Source organism: Emys orbicularis, chromosome 21, assembly GCF_028017835.1.
Source record: "Emys orbicularis isolate rEmyOrb1 chromosome 21, rEmyOrb1.hap1, whole genome shotgun sequence".
NCBI lineage: Eukaryota > Metazoa > Chordata > Testudines > Emydidae > Emys > Emys orbicularis.
In genome coordinates this window covers 19820064-19843780 of record NC_088703.1, presented here as the reverse complement: position 1 = coordinate 19843780, position 23717 = coordinate 19820064, and the positions used below count along the sequence as shown (strand labels likewise).

Sequence of the window (23717 nt, the reverse complement as noted above, 5' to 3'; positions counted from 1 at the left end):
AGCTAGCTCCCAGGGGGTGCACAAATCCCTGGGGTGGGGGAATGGGAGACAGACGGGAGACAGACCCCCAAATGCAGAGAGGGGGCAGGGGAAAACTTGCATCCATTGGTGGGCGGGTGGGTCCACAGCCAGGCCCCTCCCACTTTAACCCCAGATTGGGGGAGGGGGGGAAGAGAGAGATAGTGGACCCCTCCCCCCCATGGATGCCTCTGGGCAGGGAGGGGGCCCTACCTGCGGCAGGGTGGGGTGGGGGGGTTAGTACATACTATCTATTTTCTGGCAAGTTCAATTTTAATTAAAGAAAAAAAGTTCATAACCTACTGGAGTCTGGTCAGTCTGGGGGGGGTGGGGGGGGACCCACCTCCCAGCTTGGACTGTGCCCTCCAGAACCACAGCCCCTCCTTATCTGTGCCCTGTCCCGCCCCTCCCCGGCTCTGCTAGTGCCCCTCACTCCCGAGGTGCAGCCCTGGGCTCCCCCACCCCTCCAGTTCTGCCGCTGCCTCGTTCCCTGCTCGGCCCCAGGGCCGGCAGACACCCCCAGCAGCGTTCCCTCCTGCCCCGGCGGGCTTTGGTCCGGGGGGAGGGGTACTCAGTGCCTGGCTGGGAGTGGATTGTGCCCCCCAGTTCCCGGCTATCTCCCGCGGGGGTCACTGCAGCCCGCTCCATTGCAGGGAGGTGAAGGCGAGGGCGCCGCCCGCGCCCAGCGAGCAGAGCAGCAGGGTCTTCTTGACGCCGGTGCCCAGGCGGGCGGCAGCCACCAGGGCGCGGAGCGGGAGAGGGGCTCCCGGGGGGCAGCACAGCACGATGTAGTGGGCATGGAACCGCAGGGGGTCGCCTGCAGGGGAGAGGCCGAAGGGGGAGGGGTCAGGCCAGCTGCCCCCTGCCCCACCCCCTCCAATCCTCCCCTCTACTCCCTTCCCTGAGCACCCCCCAACCCATCCCCTCCCCCACTTCTGGGGCCTGCAATGCCCCCACTCCCCACCCACCTTCATGCACCCCTCCCCAGGGCTGGTCAGCTCCCCCTGCCCCATTTCCCCTAGGCTCCCCCCCCACACCTACCTGGGTACACAAGGAAGTCTCCCCCAAACTTGCTCCCTCCGGACAGGTAGTAGCCCCTGCCCCACAGCTCACGGAAGACGCGGGTACCGGGCCTCGTGGGCTGGGCGGCCGGCGTGAGGCCAGTCTGGGGAGGGTGAGGTCCAGTCCACCTGCTCGACCCGCCCCGGGCGCTGCCGCGCCGTGGGCAGCTGGACCATCATGGAGCCGCGGGGCAGGACGAAGGGCGAATCCAGGAGCCCCGAATCCTCCACCGTGTCTGGGAGTGGAGAGAGCAACAGGCTCGGAGAAGCTCGGGCCGGAATGCAGCTGCCTCTGGGGTGGGGCACGGGGGCTGGTTATATGGGGACCCCTCGCCCAGCACTAGGATGCAGCCCCTCTGGGGTGGGCATGGGGGTTGGATATCCGGGGACCCCTTGCAAGGCACTGGGACGTGGCCCCTCGGGGTGGGCGCAGGGGCTGGGTATACGGGGACCCCTCACCCGGCGCTGGGACATGGCCCCTAGGGGTGGGCACGGGGGCTGGGTATACGGGGGGCCTGGTGCTTATCCACAAATGAGCCCTGCCGAACTGAGCCCCAGCACAGGCCCCCTGGGCTTAGCACTGACAAACCGGGGACAGCGCCCCCTACTAAACCCCCCCTTCTCTGCAGCCCCTGGGTTTTCCTAGCACGTCTCCCCTCTAAAACCCAGCCCCACCTGGCATCTCCCCGCGCTGCTCTCTGCGGTGGGCTCGGCCCTGGGCGATGCGCTCGGCCAGCCGGGCCAACAGGGCCCCCCTCTCTGCCCCAGCCAGGCGCTGCTGCTCCTGGTAGCTCTCTTCCAGCTCCCGCTGGTAGGCCTCCACCTCGGCTGCCTGGGTTCGGAGGAGAGGGGGTTAGCTCCGGTATGGGGCGCACGGCACAGCCATCTCCCCACAGGATCCCTGCCCCAAACATGCTCCGCCTCCCTGCCCGAGCTGGTGCCCCCCCCCAGAGGGAAAAGGCCCCGGGACCCATTCCCTGCCCCCAGTCAGCCAGTCCCTGCCCTGGGGCTGGATGGGAGCTGGCGCCCCCTAGAGTTGAAAGGCCCCGTGCCCCATTCTGTGACCCACTGACCCAGCCAGTCCCCGCCCTGGGGCTGGATCGGCATCCCCCAGAGGAGCAAGGCCCAAGGTCCCTCACCTGGGTCGGTTCCTCCCCCTCCGCTGGGGGCTGGGTCTCGGTGCCCCTCACCAGGACAGCTGCGCCCAGCTCGGCAAGCAGCCGGGCCTCCTCGGGGAGAAGCTGCAGGGGGAGGCCCAGGCGGGCGTTCTGCCGGGGCTTGCGGGCCAGCGCCCCCACCAGGGTCCCCACCAGCCGGAACCGCTCACGGATCTCTCGGGCGTCCTCCGCGCTCCAGACGAGAGCCGCCCCCTCCAGCACGTGGATCCGGATCATGGCGCCGCAGCAGCTGCAGGGAGGAGAGCAGCGAGAGTGGGGGACGCGGTCCCTCTGGGGCAGGGCACGGGGGCTGATTATACCGGGACCCCTTGCCCAGTGCTGAGATGCGGCCACTTCTGGGGCAGAGCACCACAATCCCAGCATGCTCTGGGGCAGGGGGTGCTGCACTCCCATCATGCCCTGAGACTAGGGCCCCACTGCCAGGGCCAGGCCCCCCACCAAGCCCCCAGCCCAGGCAGAGGACAATCTCAGCATGCCCCAGGCGGGGGGGGGGTGTGCACTGCAATCCCATCATGCTTTGGGGCAAGGAGTGCCACTATCCCAGCATGCCCCGGGGCTAGGGTGGCCAAGTGGTGCTGATGCCCCAGAGGATGCTGGGAAAGCCCCTTTTCAGGGAGTCTGGTTCTGGCCACAAGATGGGAATCCCTTTAAAAGGCCACACCCACCCACACCAAACCACGCCCACTGCCCCAAGGCATTCTGGGAGTCCCATTCTTAAAAAACCTCCATTAACACCCCTCCCCCCACAGACACACAAAGGATTTTGGGAAACGGTTTCTTAAAGGGCCACACACTAAAAATAAAAAAAGCTCTGCCCCTTCCACGCAAGGTATTCTGGGTAACCTATTCTTAAAGGGCCACCCCCCCACACAACTTAACCCCCAAAGAAATTCTGGGAAACAGTTTCTTAAAGGGCCACCCACGCACCTATACCAAACCCTGCTTCTTTCCCCCAGGGCATTGTGGGTAATCTCTTCTCCAAGGGCTACACCCCCCCCCCGTTCCCCAGCTCACTCACCTTCACCCCTGGGTTCCCCTGCACCCAGCTCTGGGGTGGGCCTGGGGGGTGTTTGCAAAGCAAGCTGGCTGGTCCCTCTCTCTGCTCCTGCAAGGCGAGGGGGGGCGGGGTTCTCGCAGCTGAGCGACGGCCCCATTGGCCAATAGCCGAGGAGGGGTAGAGAGTGGAGGGGGGGTTGCAAATTGCAGGGCCCAATGGGTGCAGGGCGTGGAGGAAGTGAGCTGGGGGCGGGTGGGTAGCCCGGCAGCAAAGTAAGGGGCTGGGTGGGGGAGGGAATCGCTCGCAGGGGTGTGAATCCGTGCAAAGGAGCCCCCAGGGGGTGTGAATCCGTGCAAAAGAGCCCCCAGGGGGTGTGAATCCGTGCAAAGGTGCCCCAGGGGTGTGAATTCTGCACTGACCCCCCCCCACCATTGGGAGAAGTTGGTGCCGGGTGCTGGTGAGTAACGCTGTGAACTTGGGGGCTGCGGGGCTGCACTTGAAGTGTGGGGAGGGGGGAGAAACTTCAGGGTGTTTCCCATCCCTACCTGATGTGGGGTTCCCACTACTTCTAAGCCCCCTGTCTGCCCCTCGGGCCGGACTGTTAATCTGGGGTTGAGCTGCAGCGGGTGGGAGCTGTGTGTTTGTTCTGTGTTTGTACTGCGCCTGGCGCAATGGGTGTGGGGCTACGAGCTACTGTAATACACCTAGTAAATAACGTACAGCACCTGGCGCAATGGGTGTGGGGCTAGGAATTACCGTAATACACCTAAAAATAACGTACAGTGCCTGGCGCAATGGGTGCGGGGCTAGGAATTACCGTAATACACCTAATAAATAACGTACAGCTCCTGGCGCAATGAGGGGCTGGTCTGGGATGAGGGACCCTAGGAGTGCCCCTAATGGAGAGGATTAATAGGTGTGGGGAGATTAAATGGGGAGGGGCCTGTACCCCTCTCTCCCCAGCACCAGCAATGGCTAATGTGGGGGGTGAACTGCGTGGATTAGAGACTGGAAGGGATTAAGGCAGCTAGTGGCCAGGGGTTTAGCTGGCGGTGGAGGGAGCAGGGAGCCCACGTGGGATAGAACTCGGGGGGCCCAGCCCTCACCCCCCTGCTCTAACCACTAGACCCCACTTGCGGAGGGGTTCGTGCTGCGGGGGCTGAAGGGAAGGTGAGGAAGGAGAGTGAATGTGGCTGTGCCGCTCGGTGTGGAGGGGGAGTGTCTGGGGGGGAGGGGGCTGGGCAGTGGCCACTGGAGGGTGACAGGGCAGTTTGATAGTCCCTAGTGGGTGAACTGCGGGGTAGGTAACGGCCCAGCAGAGGCTGTGCACGCCCCAGAGCCAAGGACACCCCGCTGCTGCACTGCCCCCACAGCTCCCCATTCTACCTCACTTACACACTGAGCCCCCCCACGCAGCCCCCCACTTTGCTGTCTTAGCGCCCACCCCCCAAGGCTGGGTCTCTGTGGCCCGTCCAGCCCATAGCCCCTTGGCTGTGGGGAGGCCAGGGGGCACCCAGATGGGCTGGGCAATGGGGGCTCCTGGGAGTGGGGCTGAGACTCAGCAAACTCGATACACTCCCCAGGCCATGGAATGAGAGCAACGGACGCCAGCTGCTGCCAGCGCCCCTAGAGGGGAGAGGCCCCGTGCCCCATTCCCCGCCCCCCGAGCCAGCCAGTCCCTGCCCTGGGGCTGGATCTCCCCTCCCTGCTCTTCCCCTACCACCTGTAGAGGAGCTGAGCCCTCAGCGCCCCCTGCAGCCGCTGCCCCCCGCTCCAGTGGGGTGGGTGATCTGTGGAACTGCCCGACACTGTTTTTCCTCCCCCGGCAGAGCTGGGATGACCCCGGAGGAATGGACCTACCTGGCCGTGCTGCTTTTCTCTATCCCCATTGGCTTTGTCTTCAAGAGAGGGGGTGAGTGACTCCGACTGGGGGGGGGGGCAACTCTGGCCCCTCCCCTTCAAGCCATTGCTGGGGGTGGGACAGGGATTGGGGCTAGAAAAAGTCCCACCAAAGAGACCCACCCCTTTCCCTCCTACAAGGGCCCTTCCCCCCATTCCCTCCGGTGTGCCCCACCCAGCCCAGTCTGGGGTTTCCTCACCTCAGCTTCCTCTTGCAAGATTTCCTCTCTCCATTCCGGTTCAGCTCTGGGGGGGAGGGGGGGCGCAGGGGAGTTGGAGGGGGGGTTGGGTTGTGTCTCGAGCTAGAATGGGTCTGGAGGTATTTTAGGGGGGCTGGCGCATGGGGGCGGGGGACCCTGGCACTAGCTTCCCCCTGCCAGTCTTGTAGTAGAAGCTCCTGGACTCTGGGGTCCCATCGATAGGGGATGGGTGTTTGGGGGTACAGGATCCCCACCTCCTGAGCTCCCTTGTGCCCCCTTCCCTGCCCCCCAAGCCAGCCACCCCCCCCTCCCCAAGGCTGGATGGGAGCCGGCACCTCCTAGAGGGGAGATGCCCCGTACCCCAGTCCCCGCCTGGGTCGCCCGAAGTCCCAGCTGACTTTGCTCCCGGGGGTCTCGGTGGGAAAGGAGCTGGGATCTAATCTGTCTCTCTTTCCTCCCCTCCCCCTCTCTCCCCAGGACACCAAGTGAAGCAGTTTGGGGGGGCAGCTGTGGGGCTGCTCCTGACGCTGGTCACCTGCAACATCCACACCTTGCACTCCCTGGTCACCATCCTGGGCACATGGGTCATCCTCCGCCTCTCCCCAAGGTAAGGAAGGAGCTAGGACACCTGGGAGAGGAGTGAGGTCTAGTGGGTAGAGTGTGTGTGTGGGGGGGATTTTGGGAACTGTGGACAAGGTGGGGGGCTGATGAGAGCAGGGGATTCTGGGAGCCGGGAGGAGTTTGGGGGGGTGACGGAAGCAGGGGATTCTGGGAGCCAGGAGGGGTTGGGGGTGTGACGGGAGCAGGGGATTCTGGGAGCCGGGAGGGGTTGGGGGGGGGTGACGGGAGCAGGGGATTCTGGGAGCCGGGAGGGGTTGGGGGGGTGACGGGAGCAGGGGATTCTGGGAGCCGGGAGGGGTTGGGGGGAGGGGTGACGGGAGCAGGGGATTCTGGGAGCCAGAAGGGGTTGGGAGGGGGTGACGGGAGCAGGGGATTCTGGGAGCCGGGAGGGGTTGGGGGGGGGGTGACGGGAGCAGGGGATTCTGGGAGCCGGGAGGGGTTGGGGGGTAGTGACGGGAGCAGGGGATTCTGGGAGCCGGGAGGGGTTGGGGGGGGTGACGGGAGCAGGGGATTCTGGGAGCCAGGAGGGGTTGGGGGGTAGTGACGGGAGCAGGGGATTCTGGGAGCCAGAAGGGGTTGGGAGGGGGTGACGGGAGCAGGGGATTCTGGGAGTGTGGCCAATTAACCCGCCCTCTGCCGCCAGGTCCTGTCACTACCTGACCCTCGGCTGGACCTTCTCCTACCTGCTCTTCTTCCGGACGGTGACTTTCTTCGGGCTGCCGGCCCCCACCCCCTTCACCAACGCTGTGCAGCTGCTGCTGACCCTCAAGGTGCTGCAGGGGGTGGGGTGGGGCCGGGAGGCTCAGCAGGGGGCGCTCTGCGCTCCTGGTCACTGCTGGCCCCTCTGGGGCACTACGGGGTGCCGTGCCGTGGCGGCGGGGTGCTGGGGGGCGCTGTGCTGCGGCAGTGGGGCACTAGGGGGCGCTGTGCCGTGGGGCGGGGGTGGCGCTATGTCATGGCGGCGGGGCTCTAGGGGGCGTTGTGCTGGGGCGGGAGGGGATGCCGTGCTGCAGTGGTGGGGCACTAGGGGGTGCTGTGCTGCGTGGTGTGGGGGGGTGCCATGGTGGTGGGGCGCTAGGGGGCGCTATGCTGTGGCCACGGGGCACTAGGGGGCGCTGTGCTGCAGTGGCGGGGTGCTGGGGCGTCGGGGGCGTGGCGGCAGGGCATGTGGGGGCCCTGTGGTGTGGTGGTGAGGCACTAGGGGGCATTGTGCCGTTGGGTGTGGGGGGCGCTGTGCTGTGGGGCATGGGGGGCGTGGTGGCAGGGCGCAGGGGGGGCGCTGTGCTGTGGCGGCAGGGGGTATGTGGTGGTGAGGCACTAGGGGGCGCTGTGCCATGGGGTGCGGTGGGGCGCTGTGCTGTGGGGCGTGGTGGCAGGGCGTGTGGGAGGTGCTGTGCTATGGGGCATGGGGGGCGTGGTGGCAGGGCACATGGGGGCGCTGTGCTGTGGCGGCAGGGGGTGTGCGGTAGTGAGACACTAGGGGGCGCTGTGCCGTGAGGTGTGGGGGGCGGGGCGCAGGGGGGCGCTGTGCTGTGGGGCGTGGGGGGCGTGGTGGTGGGGCGTGTGGTGTGGTGGTGAGGCACTAGGGGGTGCTGTGCCGTGGGGTGGGGGGGTGCTGTGCTGTGGGACGTGGGGGGCATGGTGGTGGGGCGTGTGGGGGCCCTGTGATGTGGTGGTGAGGCACTAGGGGGCGCGGTGCCGTGGGGCGTGGTGGTGGGGCGTGTGGGGGCCCTGTGGTGTGGTGGTGAGGCACTAGGGGGTGTTGTGCCATAGGGTGTGGGGGGCGCGGTGCCGTGAGGCATGGGGGGTGTGGTGGTGGGGCGTGTGGTGTGGTGGTGAGGCACTAGGGGGCGTGGCGTGGCGGGCGTGGTGGTGGGGCGTGTGGTGTGGTGTGGTGGTGAGGCACTAGGGGGCGTGGCGTGGGGGGCGTGGTGGTGGGGCGTGTGGTGTGGTGGTGAGGCACTAGGGGGCGCGGTGCCATGGGGCGTGGGGGGCGTGGTGGTGGGGCGTGTGGTGTGGTGGTGAGGCACTAGGGGGCGCGGTGCCGTGGGGCGTGGTGGTGGGGCGTGTGGTGTGGTGGTGAGGCACTAGGGGGCGTGGTGGTGGGGCGTATGGTGTGGTGGTGAGGCACTAGGGGGCGCGGTGCTGTGGCGGTGGTCCCGTAGGGGGCGCTCACCCCGTGGGTTGCTCCCCCTGCCCTAGATGGTGAGCCTGGCCAATGAGGTGCAGGAGATCAGCCAGGCCAAGAAGCAGGACGTCACCTCGTTCGCCAAGGGCCCCGCGATTGGGCTGATCCCCAGCGTGCCGGGGCTGGGCCCGATCCTCTGCTACAGTTACTGCTACGTGGGGCTCATGACAGGTACGGGGGGGGGGGGGGGACACCTGGGTTCTCTGCCTGGCTCTGCCAGGGGAGTGGGGGCTAGTGGTTAGAGCAGGGGGGAGGTGGGAGCCAGGACGCCTGGGTTCTCTCCCCAGCTCTGTGGTGGGAGGGGGTCCAGCTGGAGTCTTTTCCACTGTTAACCTTTAACTGCATTTCTCTCCTTTCCCCCCTTTCGTTCTTTCCTCCCTCCGGCCTCCTTCCTCGTCTGCCCCCCCCCCACCTCCTCTCCCCCCACCCTCCATCCCTATATGCACCCCCCCCTCCCCTCCCCTCCCACCTCCTCTCCCGTCACCCTCCATCCCCATACACCCCCCCGCCCCCCAGGCCCCTTCTACCGGTACAGGACCCACCTGGACTGGCTGCAGCAGCCGGACTCGCAGGCCATCCCCAGCTGGCGCCCTCTGCTGGCGCGGGCCAGGCTGCTCCCGCTCTACGGGCTGCTCTTCCTGGGGGCAGCCCGGCTCTTCCCGCTGGAGTACGTGCGGAGCGAGGCCTTCGCCGCCCGGGCGCTGCCCTTCCGCCTCTTCTACATGGTGCCCGTCTTCTTCGTCTTCCGCATGCGCTTCTACGTGGCCTGGCTCTGCGCCGAGTGTGCCTGCATTGCCGCCGCCTTCGGGGCCTACCCCACGGCCGCCCACGCCCGCCCCGGCGGGGGCCCCACCACCTACTGCCCCAGGTGCACCCACGGGCCTGCCTCTCCAGGGCGCCAGCTCCCACCCAGCCCCAGGGCAGGGAATGGGGCCCGGGGCCTGTCCCCTCTAGGGGGCGCTGGCCCCGATCCGGCCCCAGGGCGGGGACTGGCTGGCTCAGGGGGGTGGGAAATGGGGCTTGGGGCCTGTCCCCTCTAGGGGGCGCCAGCTCCCATCCGGCCCCAGGGTGGGACTGGCTGGCTCAGGGGGGCGGGAAATGGGTCCTGGGGCCTGTCCCCTCTAAGGGGGGCCGGCTCCCATCCGGCCCTGGGATCCCTGTCACTGACTGCTCTCCCCCACCCCAGTGCGGAGGAGGGGGCGCCAGGGGTGGCTCCCCCCACGTATGACTACGAGACCATCAAGAACATCGACCCGTACGGCACCGACTTCTGCGTGCGGGTGCGGGACGGCATGCGGTACTGGAACATGAGCGTGCAGTGGTGGCTGGCCCAATACATCTACAAGAGCGCCCCCTTCCGCTCCTACGTCATGAGGTGGGGGGGGCGGGGAGCCATGAGGCGGGGGGGGCTCGAAGATCCCTGGGTTGGGGGTCTCGTGGGGACGCTCACAGATCAGGTGGAGAGGGTCACAGGGGGGCTTGGAGATCCTGGGGAAGGGGGTCAGATGGGGGGCTCGGAGATCTGGTAGGGTTATGTGGGGGGGGGTCTTGTGGCGGGGGGAGGTTGAAGGACCCAATATGGGGCATGAAATGGAAATCGTGGGCGGGGGGTGTCTCATGGGGAGGGAGTGTGAATACCAGGGGGAGGGGGAGTCATGGAGGGGGCTCATAGACATGAGGGAATAGAGGTGAAATCTCTGGGGGCTTCAAACAGGGGAGTCTTGGGAACGTGGGGGAGGGAGACTCACAGAGGCTGGGGGAGCACAATTGGGGGTGGGGGAGCCATGCACACATGGGGGGGGCTCAGTGCTCCCCCCCCAGCTAACCCCGCCCTCCGTTTCCCCCCCCCCTCCCCCAGGAGCGGCTGGACCATGCTGATCTCGGCCTATTGGCACGGCCTGCACCCGGGCTACTACCTCAGCTTCCTGACCATCCCGCTGTGCCTGGCGGCCGAGGGGGCGATGGAGGCCGGGCTGCGGGGGCGCCGGGGGGCGGCGCCAGAGTCCGACTGCTCCTGGGGCGCCTGGGTGCACTGGTTCCTCAAGATGCGGGCGTACGACTACATGTGCATGGGCTTCGTGCTGCTGGAGCTGGGCGCCACCCTCCAGTACTGGCGCTCCGTCTACTTCTGCGTCCACCTGGGCGCCCTGGCCCTGCTGCTCCTGGGCCGCGCCCTGCCCCGGCCTGCCCCCCGGGCCCCCTCCACCCCCGAGGGGCCGCACCGCGAGTGAGGGGCCGGGGGAGCCCCCTCCCACTGACCCCACGGCCAGGACCTCTGGGGGCCGGGGAATAGCCGGGGCCGGGGAATAGCCAGGGCACAGGGCCCCCTGGATCCATCCCCTATGGGCCCTGGGGGGCAGGGAGTAGCCACACCCTGGGGGCTGGGAACAGGACCCACACATCAGTTCTGTGCTGGCCATGGAGGGGGTTGGGGGGAAGGGCATAGGCAAATGGGGTGGCCCCCCCATCTTCTCTACTCTACGGGCCCCCACCTCTCCTTCTGGCTGGCTGGGAGGTGGAGGGGGAATGTGCCCCACACTTCCTTGGGGTGGGGTGGGAGAGACACTGATCCACTACTGTGCTTCCCCCAAGGGTTCTGGCAGGCCTGCCCCTCTCCCACTCCTGGGGGGGGGGGGAGTAGGAGCACTTCCCCCACATAGGCTGGAGATTCTGCCCCCTCCCCCTCCAGCAAGACCCCCACATAAGAGGGTGTTTTCTACCCCTCCCCCCAGCCGATGCTACACTGTGGCCTTAGATGAGGGGGTCTCAAACTGGGGGTCGGGACCCCTCAGGGGGTCGCGAGATTATTACATGGGGGGGGGGGGGGTTGCGAGCTGTCAGCCTCTACCCCAAACCCCGCTTTGCCTCCAGCATTTATAATAGTGTTCAATATTTAAAACAGTGTTTTTAATGTGGGGGGGGGGGTCGCACGTGGAGGCTTGCGGTGTGAAAGGGGTCACCAGTACAAAAGTGAGAACCACTGCCTTAAAGGGACCAGCCTCCAAATGGGGAGTGGGGAGGTGGGAAGAGAGTCCCCCCCCATTTTAAGCCAGGATTCCCACCCCCCCCCCCATCTGGTGTGAAACAAGTTGGCATGTTCTCAGGCAGAGCCTGTAGGGGCCACAAAACTCCCCACCCCGAACCAGCTTGCTGGGGGGGGGGGGTGAGGGTTTTTTTTTGGGGGGGGAAAGAACGTCCCCCAGCATCGGCAGCTGGTCTGTGCTTAGCTGGGGGGTGGGGGGAAGTCGAGGTGCGGGGGGGGGGGAGTTGGGGTGCGGGGGGGGGGTTGGCAGAAGCCCCCTCCCGCTCGGAGGTCTCTGTTCCTTTCCTGTGCTATTAACCACTGGGGGAGGGGGGGAGACGGGGTGATGGGGGGGCTCGGCGGAGGTGCGGAGTGGAAGGCGCTGAGGCGGAGGCAGCTGGGGGGGTAGGAGGGCTCAGGGCGGGGGGGGTCTTCTGTACCGCCCCCCCCCCGGGTTGTATTGCCATGACGCGGGGGCGGCAGCTGAAGCAAATAAAAGATCCGAAAACAACCCCCCGTGTCTGTGTGTCTCGCGCCCCCCCCGGAGACCCCCCATTCCCCCGGGGGCCCCCATCCTCCCCGCGAGGAGCCCCCCCCCAGCGGGGCTGGGGGGCCTGTGTTTGGGGGGTTACCTGGGGCCAGTCCCCCCCCCCCCCCGGCTGGGCCGCGCCCCGTCTCCAGGTCACCGCGGGGCCAATGATTAACCCGGCGCGTTTCCTCCTTCCCGGAGCGCAAGGACCATGGAGCCGCGCTGGGCGCAGACGGGCCGGGATGGGCCAGGTGCGGAGCCCCCCCCCCCCCCCGAGTTACCCGGACTCCTGAGTCCCCCCCCCAGTAACCGCGTCCCCCCCCCGTAACCCGGACTCCTGGGTCCCCCACGCCCCGTAACCCGGACTCCTGGGTCCCGTCCCCAGCAGCCCCCCCCCCCCCGGACTCCTGTGTCCCCCCCCGAGTCACCCGGACTCCTGGGTCCGTCCCCCCACAGTAACCGCGTCCCCCTCCCGTAACCCGGACTCCTGGGTCCCGTGCCCAGCAGCCCCCCCCCCCGGACTCCTGGGTCCGCCCCAGTAACCGCGTCCCCCCCCCCCCCCCGGGGTAACCCGGACTCCTGGGTCCCGTCCCCAGCAGCCCCCCCCCACCCGGATTCCTGGGTCCCCGCCCCTCCCCCTAGTGTTACCCGGACTCCTGGGTCCCGTCCCCAGCAGCCCCCCCCCCCCACCCGGATTCCTGGTTCCCCGCCCCTCCCCCTAGTGTTACCCGGACTCCTGGGTCCCGTCCCCAGCAGCGCCCCCCCCCCCCCGAGTAACCCGGATTCCTGGGTCCAATCCCCGGAGACACAACCCCGCCCCTCCCCCTAGTGTCACCCGGACTCCTGGGTCCCGTCCCCAGCAGCGCCCCCCCCCGAGTAACCCGGATTCCTGGGTCCAATCCCCGGAGACACAACCCCGCCCCCCTCTCCACCGAGTCACCCGGACTCCTGGGTCCCGTCCCCAGCAGACTCAGCCCCGCCCCTCCAATCACCCGGATTCCTGGGGTGGTCCCGTCCCCAGTGTGCAGCCCCACCCCTCCCCCCAAATAATCCAGACTCCTGGGTTCCATCCCAGCAGGCAGCCCCCGACCAGTTACTCGGACTCCTCGGTCCCATCCCCTGAAGCTAGGGCTCCCCAGATAGTAGCCCGGACTCCTGGGTCCCCTCCCCATCCCTGGGTCAGTAAGTGCGGGGAGGGAGGGGGCTGAATCTCTCACCCCACTTGCTCCCTCCCCAGATGATGACGAGGGGGGACAGCAGCTGCCTCCCTCATCCCTCTTCCTCCAGCTGCCAAGCAACGCGACCCTGCGTTTCCGTGGCAACGTGGCCAAGTCCTGGGGGGCTGCGCTGGACGAGGGGAACCCCCCAGGGACCCTCCAGGAGCGGGAAAGGGAAGAAGTCGGGGACCAGGAATCGCTTCCCCTGAAACAGCTACCGCTCTGCATGGGGGAGAAACGGAGACTCAGGTAACGCCCCCCCTGCACAGGGCAGGACGCCTGGGTTCCTTTCTGGCTCTGAGAGGGGAGTGGGGTCTAGTGGTCAAAGCAGGGGGGTCTGGGAGCCAGGACTCCTGGGTTTTATCCCCGAGTGGTTGGATGGGAGGCTAGGAGCTAGGACTCCTGGGTTCTCTCCTGGCTCTGGGAGGGGAGTGGGGACTAGTGGTTAGAGCAGGGGGGGCTGGGAGCCAGGACGCCTGGGTTCTCTCCCTGGCTCTGGGAGGGGAGTGGGGTCTAGTGGTCAGAGCAGGGGGGCTGGGAGCCAGGACTCCTGACTATGGGAGGGGAATGGGGGTGCAGTGGTGGTGGGGGGTGGGGTCTGAGGTCTCACCCCCTGTCCCTCTCCCCGCCAGGCTCCGGGAGCAGCAGGCGGCCTGGAAACGGAGCCGTTGGGAGCGGTGGCAGGTGGGGACGCGCCGCCTGCGGGGACAGGTGGGGGACGCCCTGCTGTACGCCCAGGTGTGGAGGGGCTCGCTGCACCACATCGAAGGTAGGACATACCCCCCTCTGAGACCCGGGGTCCCCCCCCTGCTGAGAGCGACCCCCCGAAGCCCTGGGGTCCCCCCTCTGCTGAGAGTGACCCCCCTTGAGCCCTGGAGTCCCCCCTCCCTGCTGAGAGTGACGCCCCCGAGCCCCGGGGTCCCCCTCGCTGCTGTGACCCCCCCTGAGCCCCGGGGTCCCCCCCCTGCTGAGAGCGACCCCCCCCTCTGAGCCCCGGGGTTCCCCCTCCCTGCTGAGAGTGACCCCACCTCTGAGCCCTGGGGTCCCCCCCCTGCTGAGAGTGACCCCACCTCTGAGCCCTGGGGTCCCCCCTCTGCTGAGAGCGACCCCCCCCGAGCCCTGGGATCAGCCCCTGCTGGGGAGCCCGGGGGGTTGGACTCGCGGTCGGGGTCACGCTGCCCTTTGCCCTTTGCCCCCCCCAGGTCACTTCGGAACCGGGATCCAGTCGTATTTCAACTTCCTGCGCTTCCTGGTGCTGCTGAACCTGGGGGGGGCCCTGCTCACGGTGGGGTTCGTGGTGGCCCCCAACGCCGCCTTCGAGGGGCTGCGGCTGAACCAGACCCAGCAGGGGCCGAACTCCACGGGTACTGCCAGCCCGGACGCCTGGGTCCCATCTCCAGTGCGGGGGGGGGGGGGTGAGAGTCCCCAGAACAGCAGCCCGGACGCCTGGGGCCCATCTCCGGAGGGGCAGGGCGAGAGCTCCCAGTACGGCAGCCCGGATGCCTGGGTCCCATCTCCAGTGTGGAGGGGGCGAGAGCTCCCAGTACGGCAGCCCGGATGCCTGGGTCCCATCTCCAGTGTGGAGGGGGCGAGAGCTCCCAGTACGGCAGCCCGGATGCCTGGGTCCCATCTCCAGTGTGGAGGGGGTGAGAGCCCCCAGAACGGCAGCCCGGATGCCTGGGTCCTGTCTCCAATGGGGGGGGGGCGAGAGCCCCCAGAACGGCAGCCCGGATGCCTGGGTCCCATCCCTATCAAAGGGGAGGGGAGAGAAGGGAATAGCCCCCAGAATGGCAGCCTGGGTCCTATGTCCAGGGAGGGCAGGGGTGACCCGGGGGTATTTGGAGGTTTGGTTTGAGGGGGTCTCACCCCTTTTCTCCCCCCCCCCCCCCGCAGTGATCAGCTGCCTGCAGTACGACCCCACCAAGCGGGGCCTGGTCAGCTACTTCACCTACCTCATGGACCTGCTGTCCGGGACGGTGAGAGCCCGGCCTGTGGGACCCCAGCCCCCCCCCACGCCTCAGCTCCGCCCTCAGCGTTCCCCCCACGCCTCAGGTCCGCCCACAGCCCCCTGCACCTCAGGTCCGCCCTCACCCCCCCATGCCCTCAGCTCCTCCCCCAGCCCCCTGGCCCTCAGCTCAGCCCCCACCCCCTCAGCTCCACCCCCAGCCCCCCTTCATGTGTCCCCCACAAATCAGAGCTGGCCCCAATTCCCCAGATCAGTTTGTCTCATTCCCAGTCCCCGCCCTGGGGCTGGATGGGAGCCGGTGCCCCCTGGAGGTGACGGCCCCCCGCTTAGGCTGTGTCTCTCTCAGGGGTTCATGGAGCTCACCTACCTGTTCTACGGTTATTACCAAAACTCGGCCGTGGATTTCGTGGGCTTCTCCTATAACATCCCCCTGGCCTATCTGCTGAGCATGTTGGGCTACTTCTCCGTCTGCCTCCTCTGGATCGTCCACCGGTGAGTCACTTCCCAGGTACCCCCCCGGATACCCAGCCCCCACCTCGCCCTGCCCCAAAGGGGCCAGGGGTCCCCGGATACCCAGCCCCCACCCCGCCCTGCCCCAGAGGGGTCAGGGGTCCCCGGATACCCAGCCCCCACCCCGCCCTGCCCCAGAGGGGCCAGGGGTCCCCGGATACCCAGCCCCTGCCCCGCCCTGCCCCAGAGGGGCCGCGTCCCGTTGCCGGGCCGGGGTCCCCGTAGACCCAGCCCCCGCGCCCCACCCCCGAGCTGGCTGCATTTCGCCATCTCCTGGGGGGCGTCACCCTGCGCTCTCCCCCCAGGGCCGTCCATCTCCTGAAGCGCAGCCTGGTCAGCGAAAACGGGGCGCTCAGCACCTACAGCAACAAGGTCTTCGCCGGCTGGGACTTCTGCCTCGGGCCCGGCACCGCGGTGCACATGAAACACAACAGCCTCCGCTACGAGCTGCGGGTGAGGCCAGCAGGGGGCGCAGGGCTGGTGTGCGGGGGGGAGGGCAGCTGGGGAGGGGACTAGTGTGGGGGGACCCTGCATTACGGGCGGGCTGGGGCTGGAGTGTGTGACTAGGGGCTGAGATGGGGGGCTGGTGGGGAGGGATCTGGTGTGGGGGCTGGGGGACTGGATACGGGCTGATGAGTGGATTGGGGGGAAGGGTGCAGGTGTGTGGCGTGAGAGGCACGGCTGGGGGTGGAGAGGGGGCTGACTGGGGGGGCAGGGATGGGGCTGGCTGTGGGGAAAGGGTGGGGCTGGGGCTGGTTGTGGGGGCTGGGAAGGAGTGCGGGGGGGCAGCTGTGTGTGTGTGTGTGAGGGGGGGGGGGCTGCACTGATGTGCGTCTCTCCCAGATGGACCTGGAGGAACAGACCTTGCGGCGGCTCATGGCCCAGCGCAGCCCGGGCCAGCGACTCGCCCTGTACGGCCTGCGCGGGGCCCTCAACCTGCTGGTGCTGGCACTGCTGGGGGCGGCTTTCTACTGCGTCTACCTGGCCACCGAGTACTCGCAGCAGGGCCAGGTACCCGCGCCCCTCACTCCCGACTCGCAGCCCCGGGCTCGGCCCGCGCCCCTCACTCCCGACCTGTGGCCGCCCCGCTCCGCTGCGCCCTTCACTCCCGACCCGCGCCCCCCCGCTCGGCCCGCGCCCCTCACTCCTGACCCGCGCCCCCCCACTCTGCCCATGCCCCTCACTCCTGACCCGCGGCCCCCCGCTCCGCCGCGCCCTTCACTCCCGACCCGCGGCCCCCCGCTCCGCCGCGCCCCTCACTCCCGACCCGCGCCCCCCCCGCTCTGCCCACGCCCCTCACTCCCGACCCGCGGCCCCCCGCTCCGCCACGCCCTTCACTCCCGACCCGCGGGCCCCCCACTACGCCCGCGCCCCTCACTCCCAACTCGCAGCCCCGGGCTTAGCCCGCGCCCCTCACTCCCGACCTGTGGCCGCCCTGCTCCGCCTGCGCCCTTCACTCCCGACCCGCGCCCCCCTACTCCGCCCACGCCCCTCACTCTCGACCCGCAGGCCCCCCACTACGCCCACGCCCCTCACTCCTGACCCATGGCCCCCCGCTCCGCGCGCGCCCTTCACTCCCGACCTGCGGCCCCCTGCTCCGCCGCACCCCTCACTCCAGACCCACAGCCCCCCGCTCCGCCCACGCCCCTCACTCCCGACCCGCTCACTCCAGCACTGGCCCGTGTCCCCCTCAACGGGGGGCAGTGGCGCTAACCCAGCTGCCAGCCCTTTAGCCGCTCGGCTCCCCATAGGGGAACTGGGGGGGAGGGGATTCTGCTCTGACCCCTGGTGACCTCCGCCCCCAGCAGGACACCGGCCCGGGGCAGCAGGGACTGGTCCTGGGGCTACTGGTGGCCTATCTGCCCTCCATAGTCATCACGCTCGCCAACCAGCTGGTGCCGCTGGCCTTCGGGCTCCTCGTGCGCCTGGAGAGATACCCGCTCAGCCTGGAGATCCAGCTCACCCTGTTCAGGTACTGGGGGGCAGCCAGGGCGAGGGGTCCCCATGTAACCAGCCACCCCCTCGAGGGGCAGCGCCGGCCAAGGGGTCCCCGTGTACCCAGCCCCCACCCCCGAGGGCAGTGCTGGGCGAGGGGTCCCTGTGTACCCAGCCCCCACCCCACCCATGAGGGGCAGTGCCAGGTGAGGGGTCCCCATGTACCCAGCCCCCCCTCGAGGGCAGCACCGGGCGAGGGGTCCCCGTGTTCCCAGCCCCCACCCCACCCCCGAGGGGCAGCGCTGGACGAAGGGGCCCTGTGTACCCAGCCCCCACCCCCAAGGGCAGTGGCGGGCGAGGGGTCCCCGTGTACCCAGCCCCCACTCCCGAGGGGCAGCGCTGGGCGAGGGGTCCCTGTGTTCCCAGCCCCCCCCTCGAGGGCAGCACCGGGCAAGGGGTCCCCGTGTTCCCAGCCCCCAGCCCACCCCGAGGGCAGCGCCGGGCGAGGGGTCCCCGTGTACCCAGTCCCCAGCCCACCCCCGAGGGCAGCGCCGGGCGAGGGCTCCTCGTGTACCCAGCCCCCAGCCCACCCCCGAGGGCAGCGCCGGGCGAGGGGTCCCCGTGTACCCAGTCCCCAGCCCACCCCCGAGGGCAGCGCCGGGCGAGGGCTCCTCGTGTACCCAGTCCCCAGCCCACCCCGAGGGCAGCGCCGGGCGAGGGGTCCCCGTGTACCCAGTCCCCAGCCCACCCCAGAGGGCAGCGCCAGGCGAGGGCTCCTCGTGTTCCCAGCCCCCAGCCCACCCCCGAGGGCAGCCCCGGGGGAGGGGTCCCCGTGTTCCCAGTCCCCAGCCCACCCCCGAGGGCAGCGCCGGGCGAGGGCTCCTCGTGTACCCAGCCCCCAGCCCACCCCCGAGGGCAGCGCCGGGCAAGGGGTCCCCGTCTACCCAGTCCCCAGCCCACCCCCGAGGGCAGCGCCAGGCGAGGGCTCCTCGTGTACCCAGCCCCCACCCCACCCCCGAGGGGCAGCACTGTGTGAGGGGTCCCCATGTACCCAGCCCCCACTCCCGAGGGGCAGCGCCGGGCGAGGGGTCCCCGTGTTCCCAGCCCCCCCCTCGAGGGCAGCACCGGGCAAGGGGTCCCCGTGTTCTCAGCCCCCAGCCCACCCCGAGGGCAGCGCCGGGCGAGGGGTCCCCGTGTACCCAGTCCCCAGCCCACCCCCGAGGGCAGCGCCAGGCGAGGGCTCCTCGTGTACCCAGCCCCCAGCCCACCCCCGAGGGCAGCGCTGGGCGAGGGGTCCCCGTGTACCCAGTCCCCAGCCCACCCCCGAGGGCAGCGCCGGGCGAGGGCTCCTCGTGTTCCCAGCCCCCAGCCCACCCCCGAGGGCAGCCCCGGGGGAGGGGTCCCCGTGTTCCCAGTCCCCAGCCCACCCCCGAGGGCAGCGCCAGGCGAGGGCTCCTCGTGTACCCAGTCCCCAGCCCACCCCGAGGGCAGCGCCGGGTGAGGGGTCCCCGTGTACCCAGTCCCCAGCCCACCCCCGAGGGCAGCGCCAGGCGAGGGCTCCTCGTGTACCTAGCCCCCAGCCCACCCCCGAGGGCAGCGCCGGGCGAGGGGTCCCCGTGTACCCAGTCCCCAGCCCACCCCCGAGGGCAGCGCCGGGCGAGGGGTCCCCGTGTCCCCAGTCCCCAGCCCACCCCCGAGGGCAGCGCCGGGTGAGGGGTCCCCGTGTACCCAGTCCCCAGCCCACCCCCGAGGGCAGCGCCGGGCGAGGGGTCCCCGTGTTCCCAGTCCCCAGCCCACCCCCGAGGGCAGCGCCAGGCGAGGGCTCCTCGTGTACCCAGTCCCCAGCCCACCCCGAGGGCAGCGCCGGGCGAGGGGTCCCCGTGTACCCAGTCCCCAGCCCACCCCCGAGGGCAGCGCCAGGCGAGGGCTCCTCGTGTACCCAGCCCCCAGCCCACTCCCGAGGGCAGCGCCGGGCGAGGGGTCCCCGTGTACCCAGTCCCCAGCCCACCCCCGAGGGCAGCGCCAGGCGAGGGCTCCTCGTGTTCCCAGCCCCCAGCCCACCCCCGAGGGCAGCGCCAGGCGAGGGGTCCCCGTGTCCCCAGTCCCCAGCCCACCCCCGAGGGCAGCGCCGGGTGAGGGGTCCCTGTGTTCCCAGCCCCCACCCCACCCCCGAGGGCAGCACTGTGTGAGGGGTCCCTGTGTACCCAGCCCCCGCCCCACCCCCGAGGGCAGCGCCGGGCGAGGAGTCTCCATGTACCCAGCCCCCACCCCACCCCCGAGGGCAGCGCCGGGCGAGGGGTCCCCATCTAACCAGCCCCCACCCCCAAGGGCAGCGCCGGGCGAGGAGTCTCCATGTACCCAGCCCCCACCCCACCCCCGAGGGCAGCGCCGGGCGAGGGGTCCCCATCTAACCAGCCCCCACCCCCAAGGGCAGCGCCGGGCGAGGAGTCTCCATGTACCCAGCCCCCACCCCCGAGGGCAGCGCCGGGCGAGGGGTCCCCATCTAACCAGCCCCCACTCCCGAGGGCAGCGCCGGGCGAGGGGTCCCCATCTAACCAGCCCCCACCCCCGAGGGCAGCGCCGGGCGAGGAGTCTCCGTGTTCCCAGCCCCCACCCCCGAGGGCAGCGCCGGGCGAGGGGTCCCCGTCTAACCAGCCCCCACCCCCGAGGGCAGCGCCGGGCGAGGGGTCCCCGTCTAACCAGCCCCTCTCTCTCTGTGGCAGGACCGTGTTCCTGCGTCTCTCCAGCCTCCTCGTTCTCCTTTTCTCCCTCTGGTCCCAGATCACCTGCCACGGGGACCCCAACGCCGATTCCTGCAAGACCTGCGGCTACAACCACACGCAGCACCCGGTCAGCGCAGGACACCTGGGTTCTCTCCCGGCTCGGGGAGGGCAGTGGGGTCTGGTGGGCAGAGCACGGGGCGGGTGGGGTGGGAGCCCGGACACCCGGGTTCTCTCCCGGCTCGGGGAGGGCAGTGGGGTCTGGCAGTTCGCGGTGGGGGAGCTGGGAGCCCGGACGCCTGGGTCCTGTGGCTGTGCGGGCGCTGACATGTCCCCTCCCCCCAGTGCTGGGAGACGAGCGTGGGGCAGGAGATGTACAAGCTGCTGGTGTTCGACCTGCTCGTGGTACTGCTGGTGCTGCTGCTGGTGGAGTTCCCCAGGAAGTGAGAGACGGGGGGGGGGGGGGAAGGTGGGATCTGCACTGGGGGTGGGGGGGCCAGTGAGCTGGGGGGGAGGTGGGGTGGGGGGTCAGTGGGTTGGGTGGGTCAGTGGGCTGGGGGGGAGGTGGGATCTGCACTGGGGGTGGGGTGGGGGGGCCAGTGAGCTGGGGGGGAGGTGGGGTGGGGGGTCAGTGGGTTGGGTGGGTCAGTGGGCTGAGGGGGAGGTGGGATCTGCACTGGGGGTGGGGTGGGGGGCAGTGGGCTGGAGGGAGGTGGGCTGGGGGGTCAGTGGGTTGGGTGGGTCAGTGGGCTGGGGGGGAGGTGGGATCTGCACTGGGGGTGGGGTGGGGGTCAGTGGGCGGGCGGGAAGGTGGGATCTGCACTGGGGGTGGGGTGGGGGTCAGTGGGCTGGAGGGAGGTGGGTTGGGGCTGGGGGGTCAGTGGGTTGGGGGGGTCAGTGGGCGGGCGGGAAGGTGGGATCTGCACTGGGGATGGGGTGAGGGGGTCAGTGGGCTGGAGGGGAGGTGGGTTGGGGGTGGGGGCTGTTCTAGGGGTGGATGGGAATCAGTGGCCACAAAGGGGGCCCCTAGAGCGAGTGGGTTGGCTCTGGGCTTTGGGGCTCAGGCCGGAGGGGAGTGGGGAGCTGGGGGATAGGGCTCGGAGTGGGGGCAGCCGTAGGTGGGGGGGCTGTGCTCGGAGCAGTCTCCCCAGCCCCTCACCCCCTCTTGCTCCCCCCAGGCTGCTGGTGACCCACGGCCCCGCCCCCCTGGCCCGGCTGTGGGGGCAGCAGGAGTTCCTGGTGCCCCCCAACGTGCTGGACCTGGTGTACGGCCAGACCGTGTGCTGGGTCGGCGCCGCCTTCTCCCCCCTGCTGCCCCTGCTCAACACCGCCAAGTTCGTCCTGCTTTTCTACCTCAAGAAGGTGAGAGCCCAGACGCGTGGGTCCTCTCCCCGCCTCAGGGGAGGGGGGCCTAGTGGTGGTGGTGGGGGGACTGGGAGCTGGGGCATCTGGGTTCTCTCCCGGGGGGGCTGTCTGGTGGCTCAGCGCCCCGGGTCCACACGTGTCTCGTCACCCTCCAGCTCACCCTGTTCTCGAACTGCCGCCCGGCTGACCGCACCTTCCACGCCTCCAGCGCCAGCTTCTTCTTCCTGCTGGTTCTGCTGCTGGGCCTGGCCATCGCCTGGGTGCCCCTGCTGTACAGCGTCTTTGTGTGAGTGACCCCCCCGCGCCCCTTGTCCAGCCCCCCCAGCTCCCGGAGTCCCCTGGGGTCCCCCACCCCTCGCCCAGCCCCCTCACTCAGCTCCCCTGGGGTCCCCCACCCCCCCTCTCCCAGCTCCCCAGCTCCTCCGGGTCCCCAGTCCCCCTCGCCCAGCCCCCAGGGTGCCCCACCCCCCTCACTCAGCTCCCCTGGGGTCCCCCCCTCGCCCAGCTCCCAAGGGTCCCCAGTCCCCCTCGCCCAGCCCCCAGGGTGCCCCACCCCCCTCACTCAGCTCCCCTGGGGTCCCCCACCCCACCCCTCCTCTCCCAGCTCCCCAGCTCCTCGGGGTCCCCAGTCCCCCTCGCCCACACCCCAGCTCCTTGGGGTCTGCCGCTCCACCTCACCCAGCCCCCCAGGGTCCCCTGACCTTCTCCTCCCCCCCCAGCATGACAAACCCCCTGATCCTCCCCGCCCCCGGCGCTGTCTCTGCTCCCCTGCCTTGGACTCGGTCCCCTGACTCACTCTCTCTTCCTCCTGCAGCCTCCAGCCCTCCCACGCCTGTGGCCCATTCCGGGGTGAGCCGACCATGTGGAGCACCCTCTGGGAGGCCATCGACACCCTGCCACATGTGGCCAGGGAGTTCCTGCAGTTTGTGGGCTCGCTGGCCTTCGCCGTGCCGCTCTTCCTGCTGCTGTGGTGAGGGGCTGCCGGGGAATCCCCCTGGGCCGGGGCGTGCTACGGGGGATAGGACACATGGAGGGGTGTCTGATGCCAGGCAGCAGGGACACGGAGACACACAGAGAGTGGGGGCAGGGGGCGGGAGGATGGATAGACGCACACAGAGCAGGGCTTGTCCCCGCCAGCAGGGGGCAGCAGGGACGGACAGACACACACACAATTTCTGTGCTGGTTCTGCGGATATTCCCCCCCCCCCCCCAAGCCCCCAGCCGCATCCCTGCCTCGCTGCTCCTGACCCCATCTCTCACGCACTGTCTAACCCCCCCCCCCGCTTTTCTCTTCCCGTCCCCCAACTGCAGCATCTTCATGTTTTACCTGATGGCCCTGGCTCATTCCTACAACTCCCTGGTGAAGGAACTCAAAGGGCAGCTGCGGCTGGTGAGTGATGTCCTGGAGTGATGTCCACTGGGGCTTTTTGCCACTGGGGGGCGCCGGCTCCCATCTGTCACCGTTAGCCGGTGGGACTCCCTGCCGCAAGATGATCCTGGGCCTGGCAGGGTGGGATATTGAGATGGAGAAATGAGGAGCAGCGTCCTCCCCGCTTTGGCCACTAGAGGCTGCCGTGTGTCCCTCCTCTGAAGTAGGTGGGCCGTGGGTGGAGGCAGAGCCGGGATACCGGGGTAGATGGGCCCCTGATGGCTGTACTTAGCCTCCGGGGTTTCCCACCTCTTTTTAACCGTTCCTTTTCCCACAGGAGGGGCGGGATAAGGTCTTCTTAGTGACTCAGATCACGGAGCTCAGCTAAGGAGAGAGCTGCAAGAAAACGCCAATCTCGTTGATTTGAGGATGACTCTTGACCCTGCCTTGTCGGACCCGTCCCTCCCCTGCCATTCGCCTGTGTGCCAAACCCAGCCCCTGCTGGAAGAAAACGACAATAACCTCCAAAGAACCCACAGCTCATTCATGGACTGTTTGTAAGAATCACTCACCCGGCGCTGAGCTGCGGCCCCTCTGGAGTGGGGTGTGGGGGCTGGGTATACGGGGACCCCTCGCCCGGCACAGACACACGGCCTCGCTGGGATGGGGTGCAGGGGCTGTTTATACAGAGACCTCTCGCCTGGCACTGAGACATGGCCCCTCTGGAGTGGGGTGTGGGGTTTGGTTATACAGGGACCCCTCACCTGGCAGCCGCTCTTTACTGACACCCAGTGACGCTGTTCAGTTTAGGACAGGAAGTGAAGCAAAACCCTGTGTGTGACTGACATCCCAGGGGGCTTTGCAGGAGGAGAAGGTGGAATTGCTTGTGTCTGAAATAGGCTGGGCTGCTGGCCTTCAGGCC

General features: G+C 69.0%; 3 protein-coding genes across 3 annotated transcripts; 2 read left to right on the top strand and 1 right to left on the bottom strand.

Moving 5' to 3' along the window:
• Positions 1-272: 272 nt before the first annotated feature.
• TSEN34 (tRNA splicing endonuclease subunit 34) lies at positions 273-2488 on the bottom strand. Its single transcript, XM_065421013.1, is given in 5 exon segments — positions 273-835; positions 1060-1141; positions 1143-1315; positions 1755-1911; positions 2219-2488. Coding segments are annotated over 5 exon segments (855 nt in total). The 5' UTR covers positions 2474-2488; the 3' UTR covers positions 273-647.
• Positions 2489-5090: 2602 nt separating this feature from the next.
• Positions 5091-10393, top strand: MBOAT7 (membrane bound O-acyltransferase domain containing 7). Its single transcript, XM_065420896.1, has 7 exons — positions 5091-5166; positions 5831-5960; positions 6618-6744; positions 8177-8333; positions 8679-9030; positions 9349-9537; positions 10021-10393. The coding sequence occupies exons 1-7, from the start codon at positions 5091-5093 to the stop codon at positions 10391-10393; spliced, it is 1404 nt and encodes a 467-aa protein (XP_065276968.1).
• A 1531-nt stretch (positions 10394-11924) lies between these two features.
• TMC4 (transmembrane channel like 4) lies at positions 11925-23183 on the top strand. The gene is made up of 16 exons (XM_065420895.1): positions 11925-11964; positions 12951-13179; positions 13563-13699; positions 14133-14294; positions 14824-14906; positions 15243-15388; positions 15712-15859; positions 16250-16417; positions 17212-17378; positions 20065-20191; positions 20407-20504; positions 21240-21423; positions 21582-21712; positions 22241-22396; positions 22738-22816; positions 23133-23183. Exons 1-16 carry the CDS (start codon positions 11925-11927, stop codon positions 23181-23183), a joined length of 2106 nt encoding a protein of 701 aa, XP_065276967.1.
• The last annotated feature ends 534 nt before the right edge of the window (positions 23184-23717 follow it).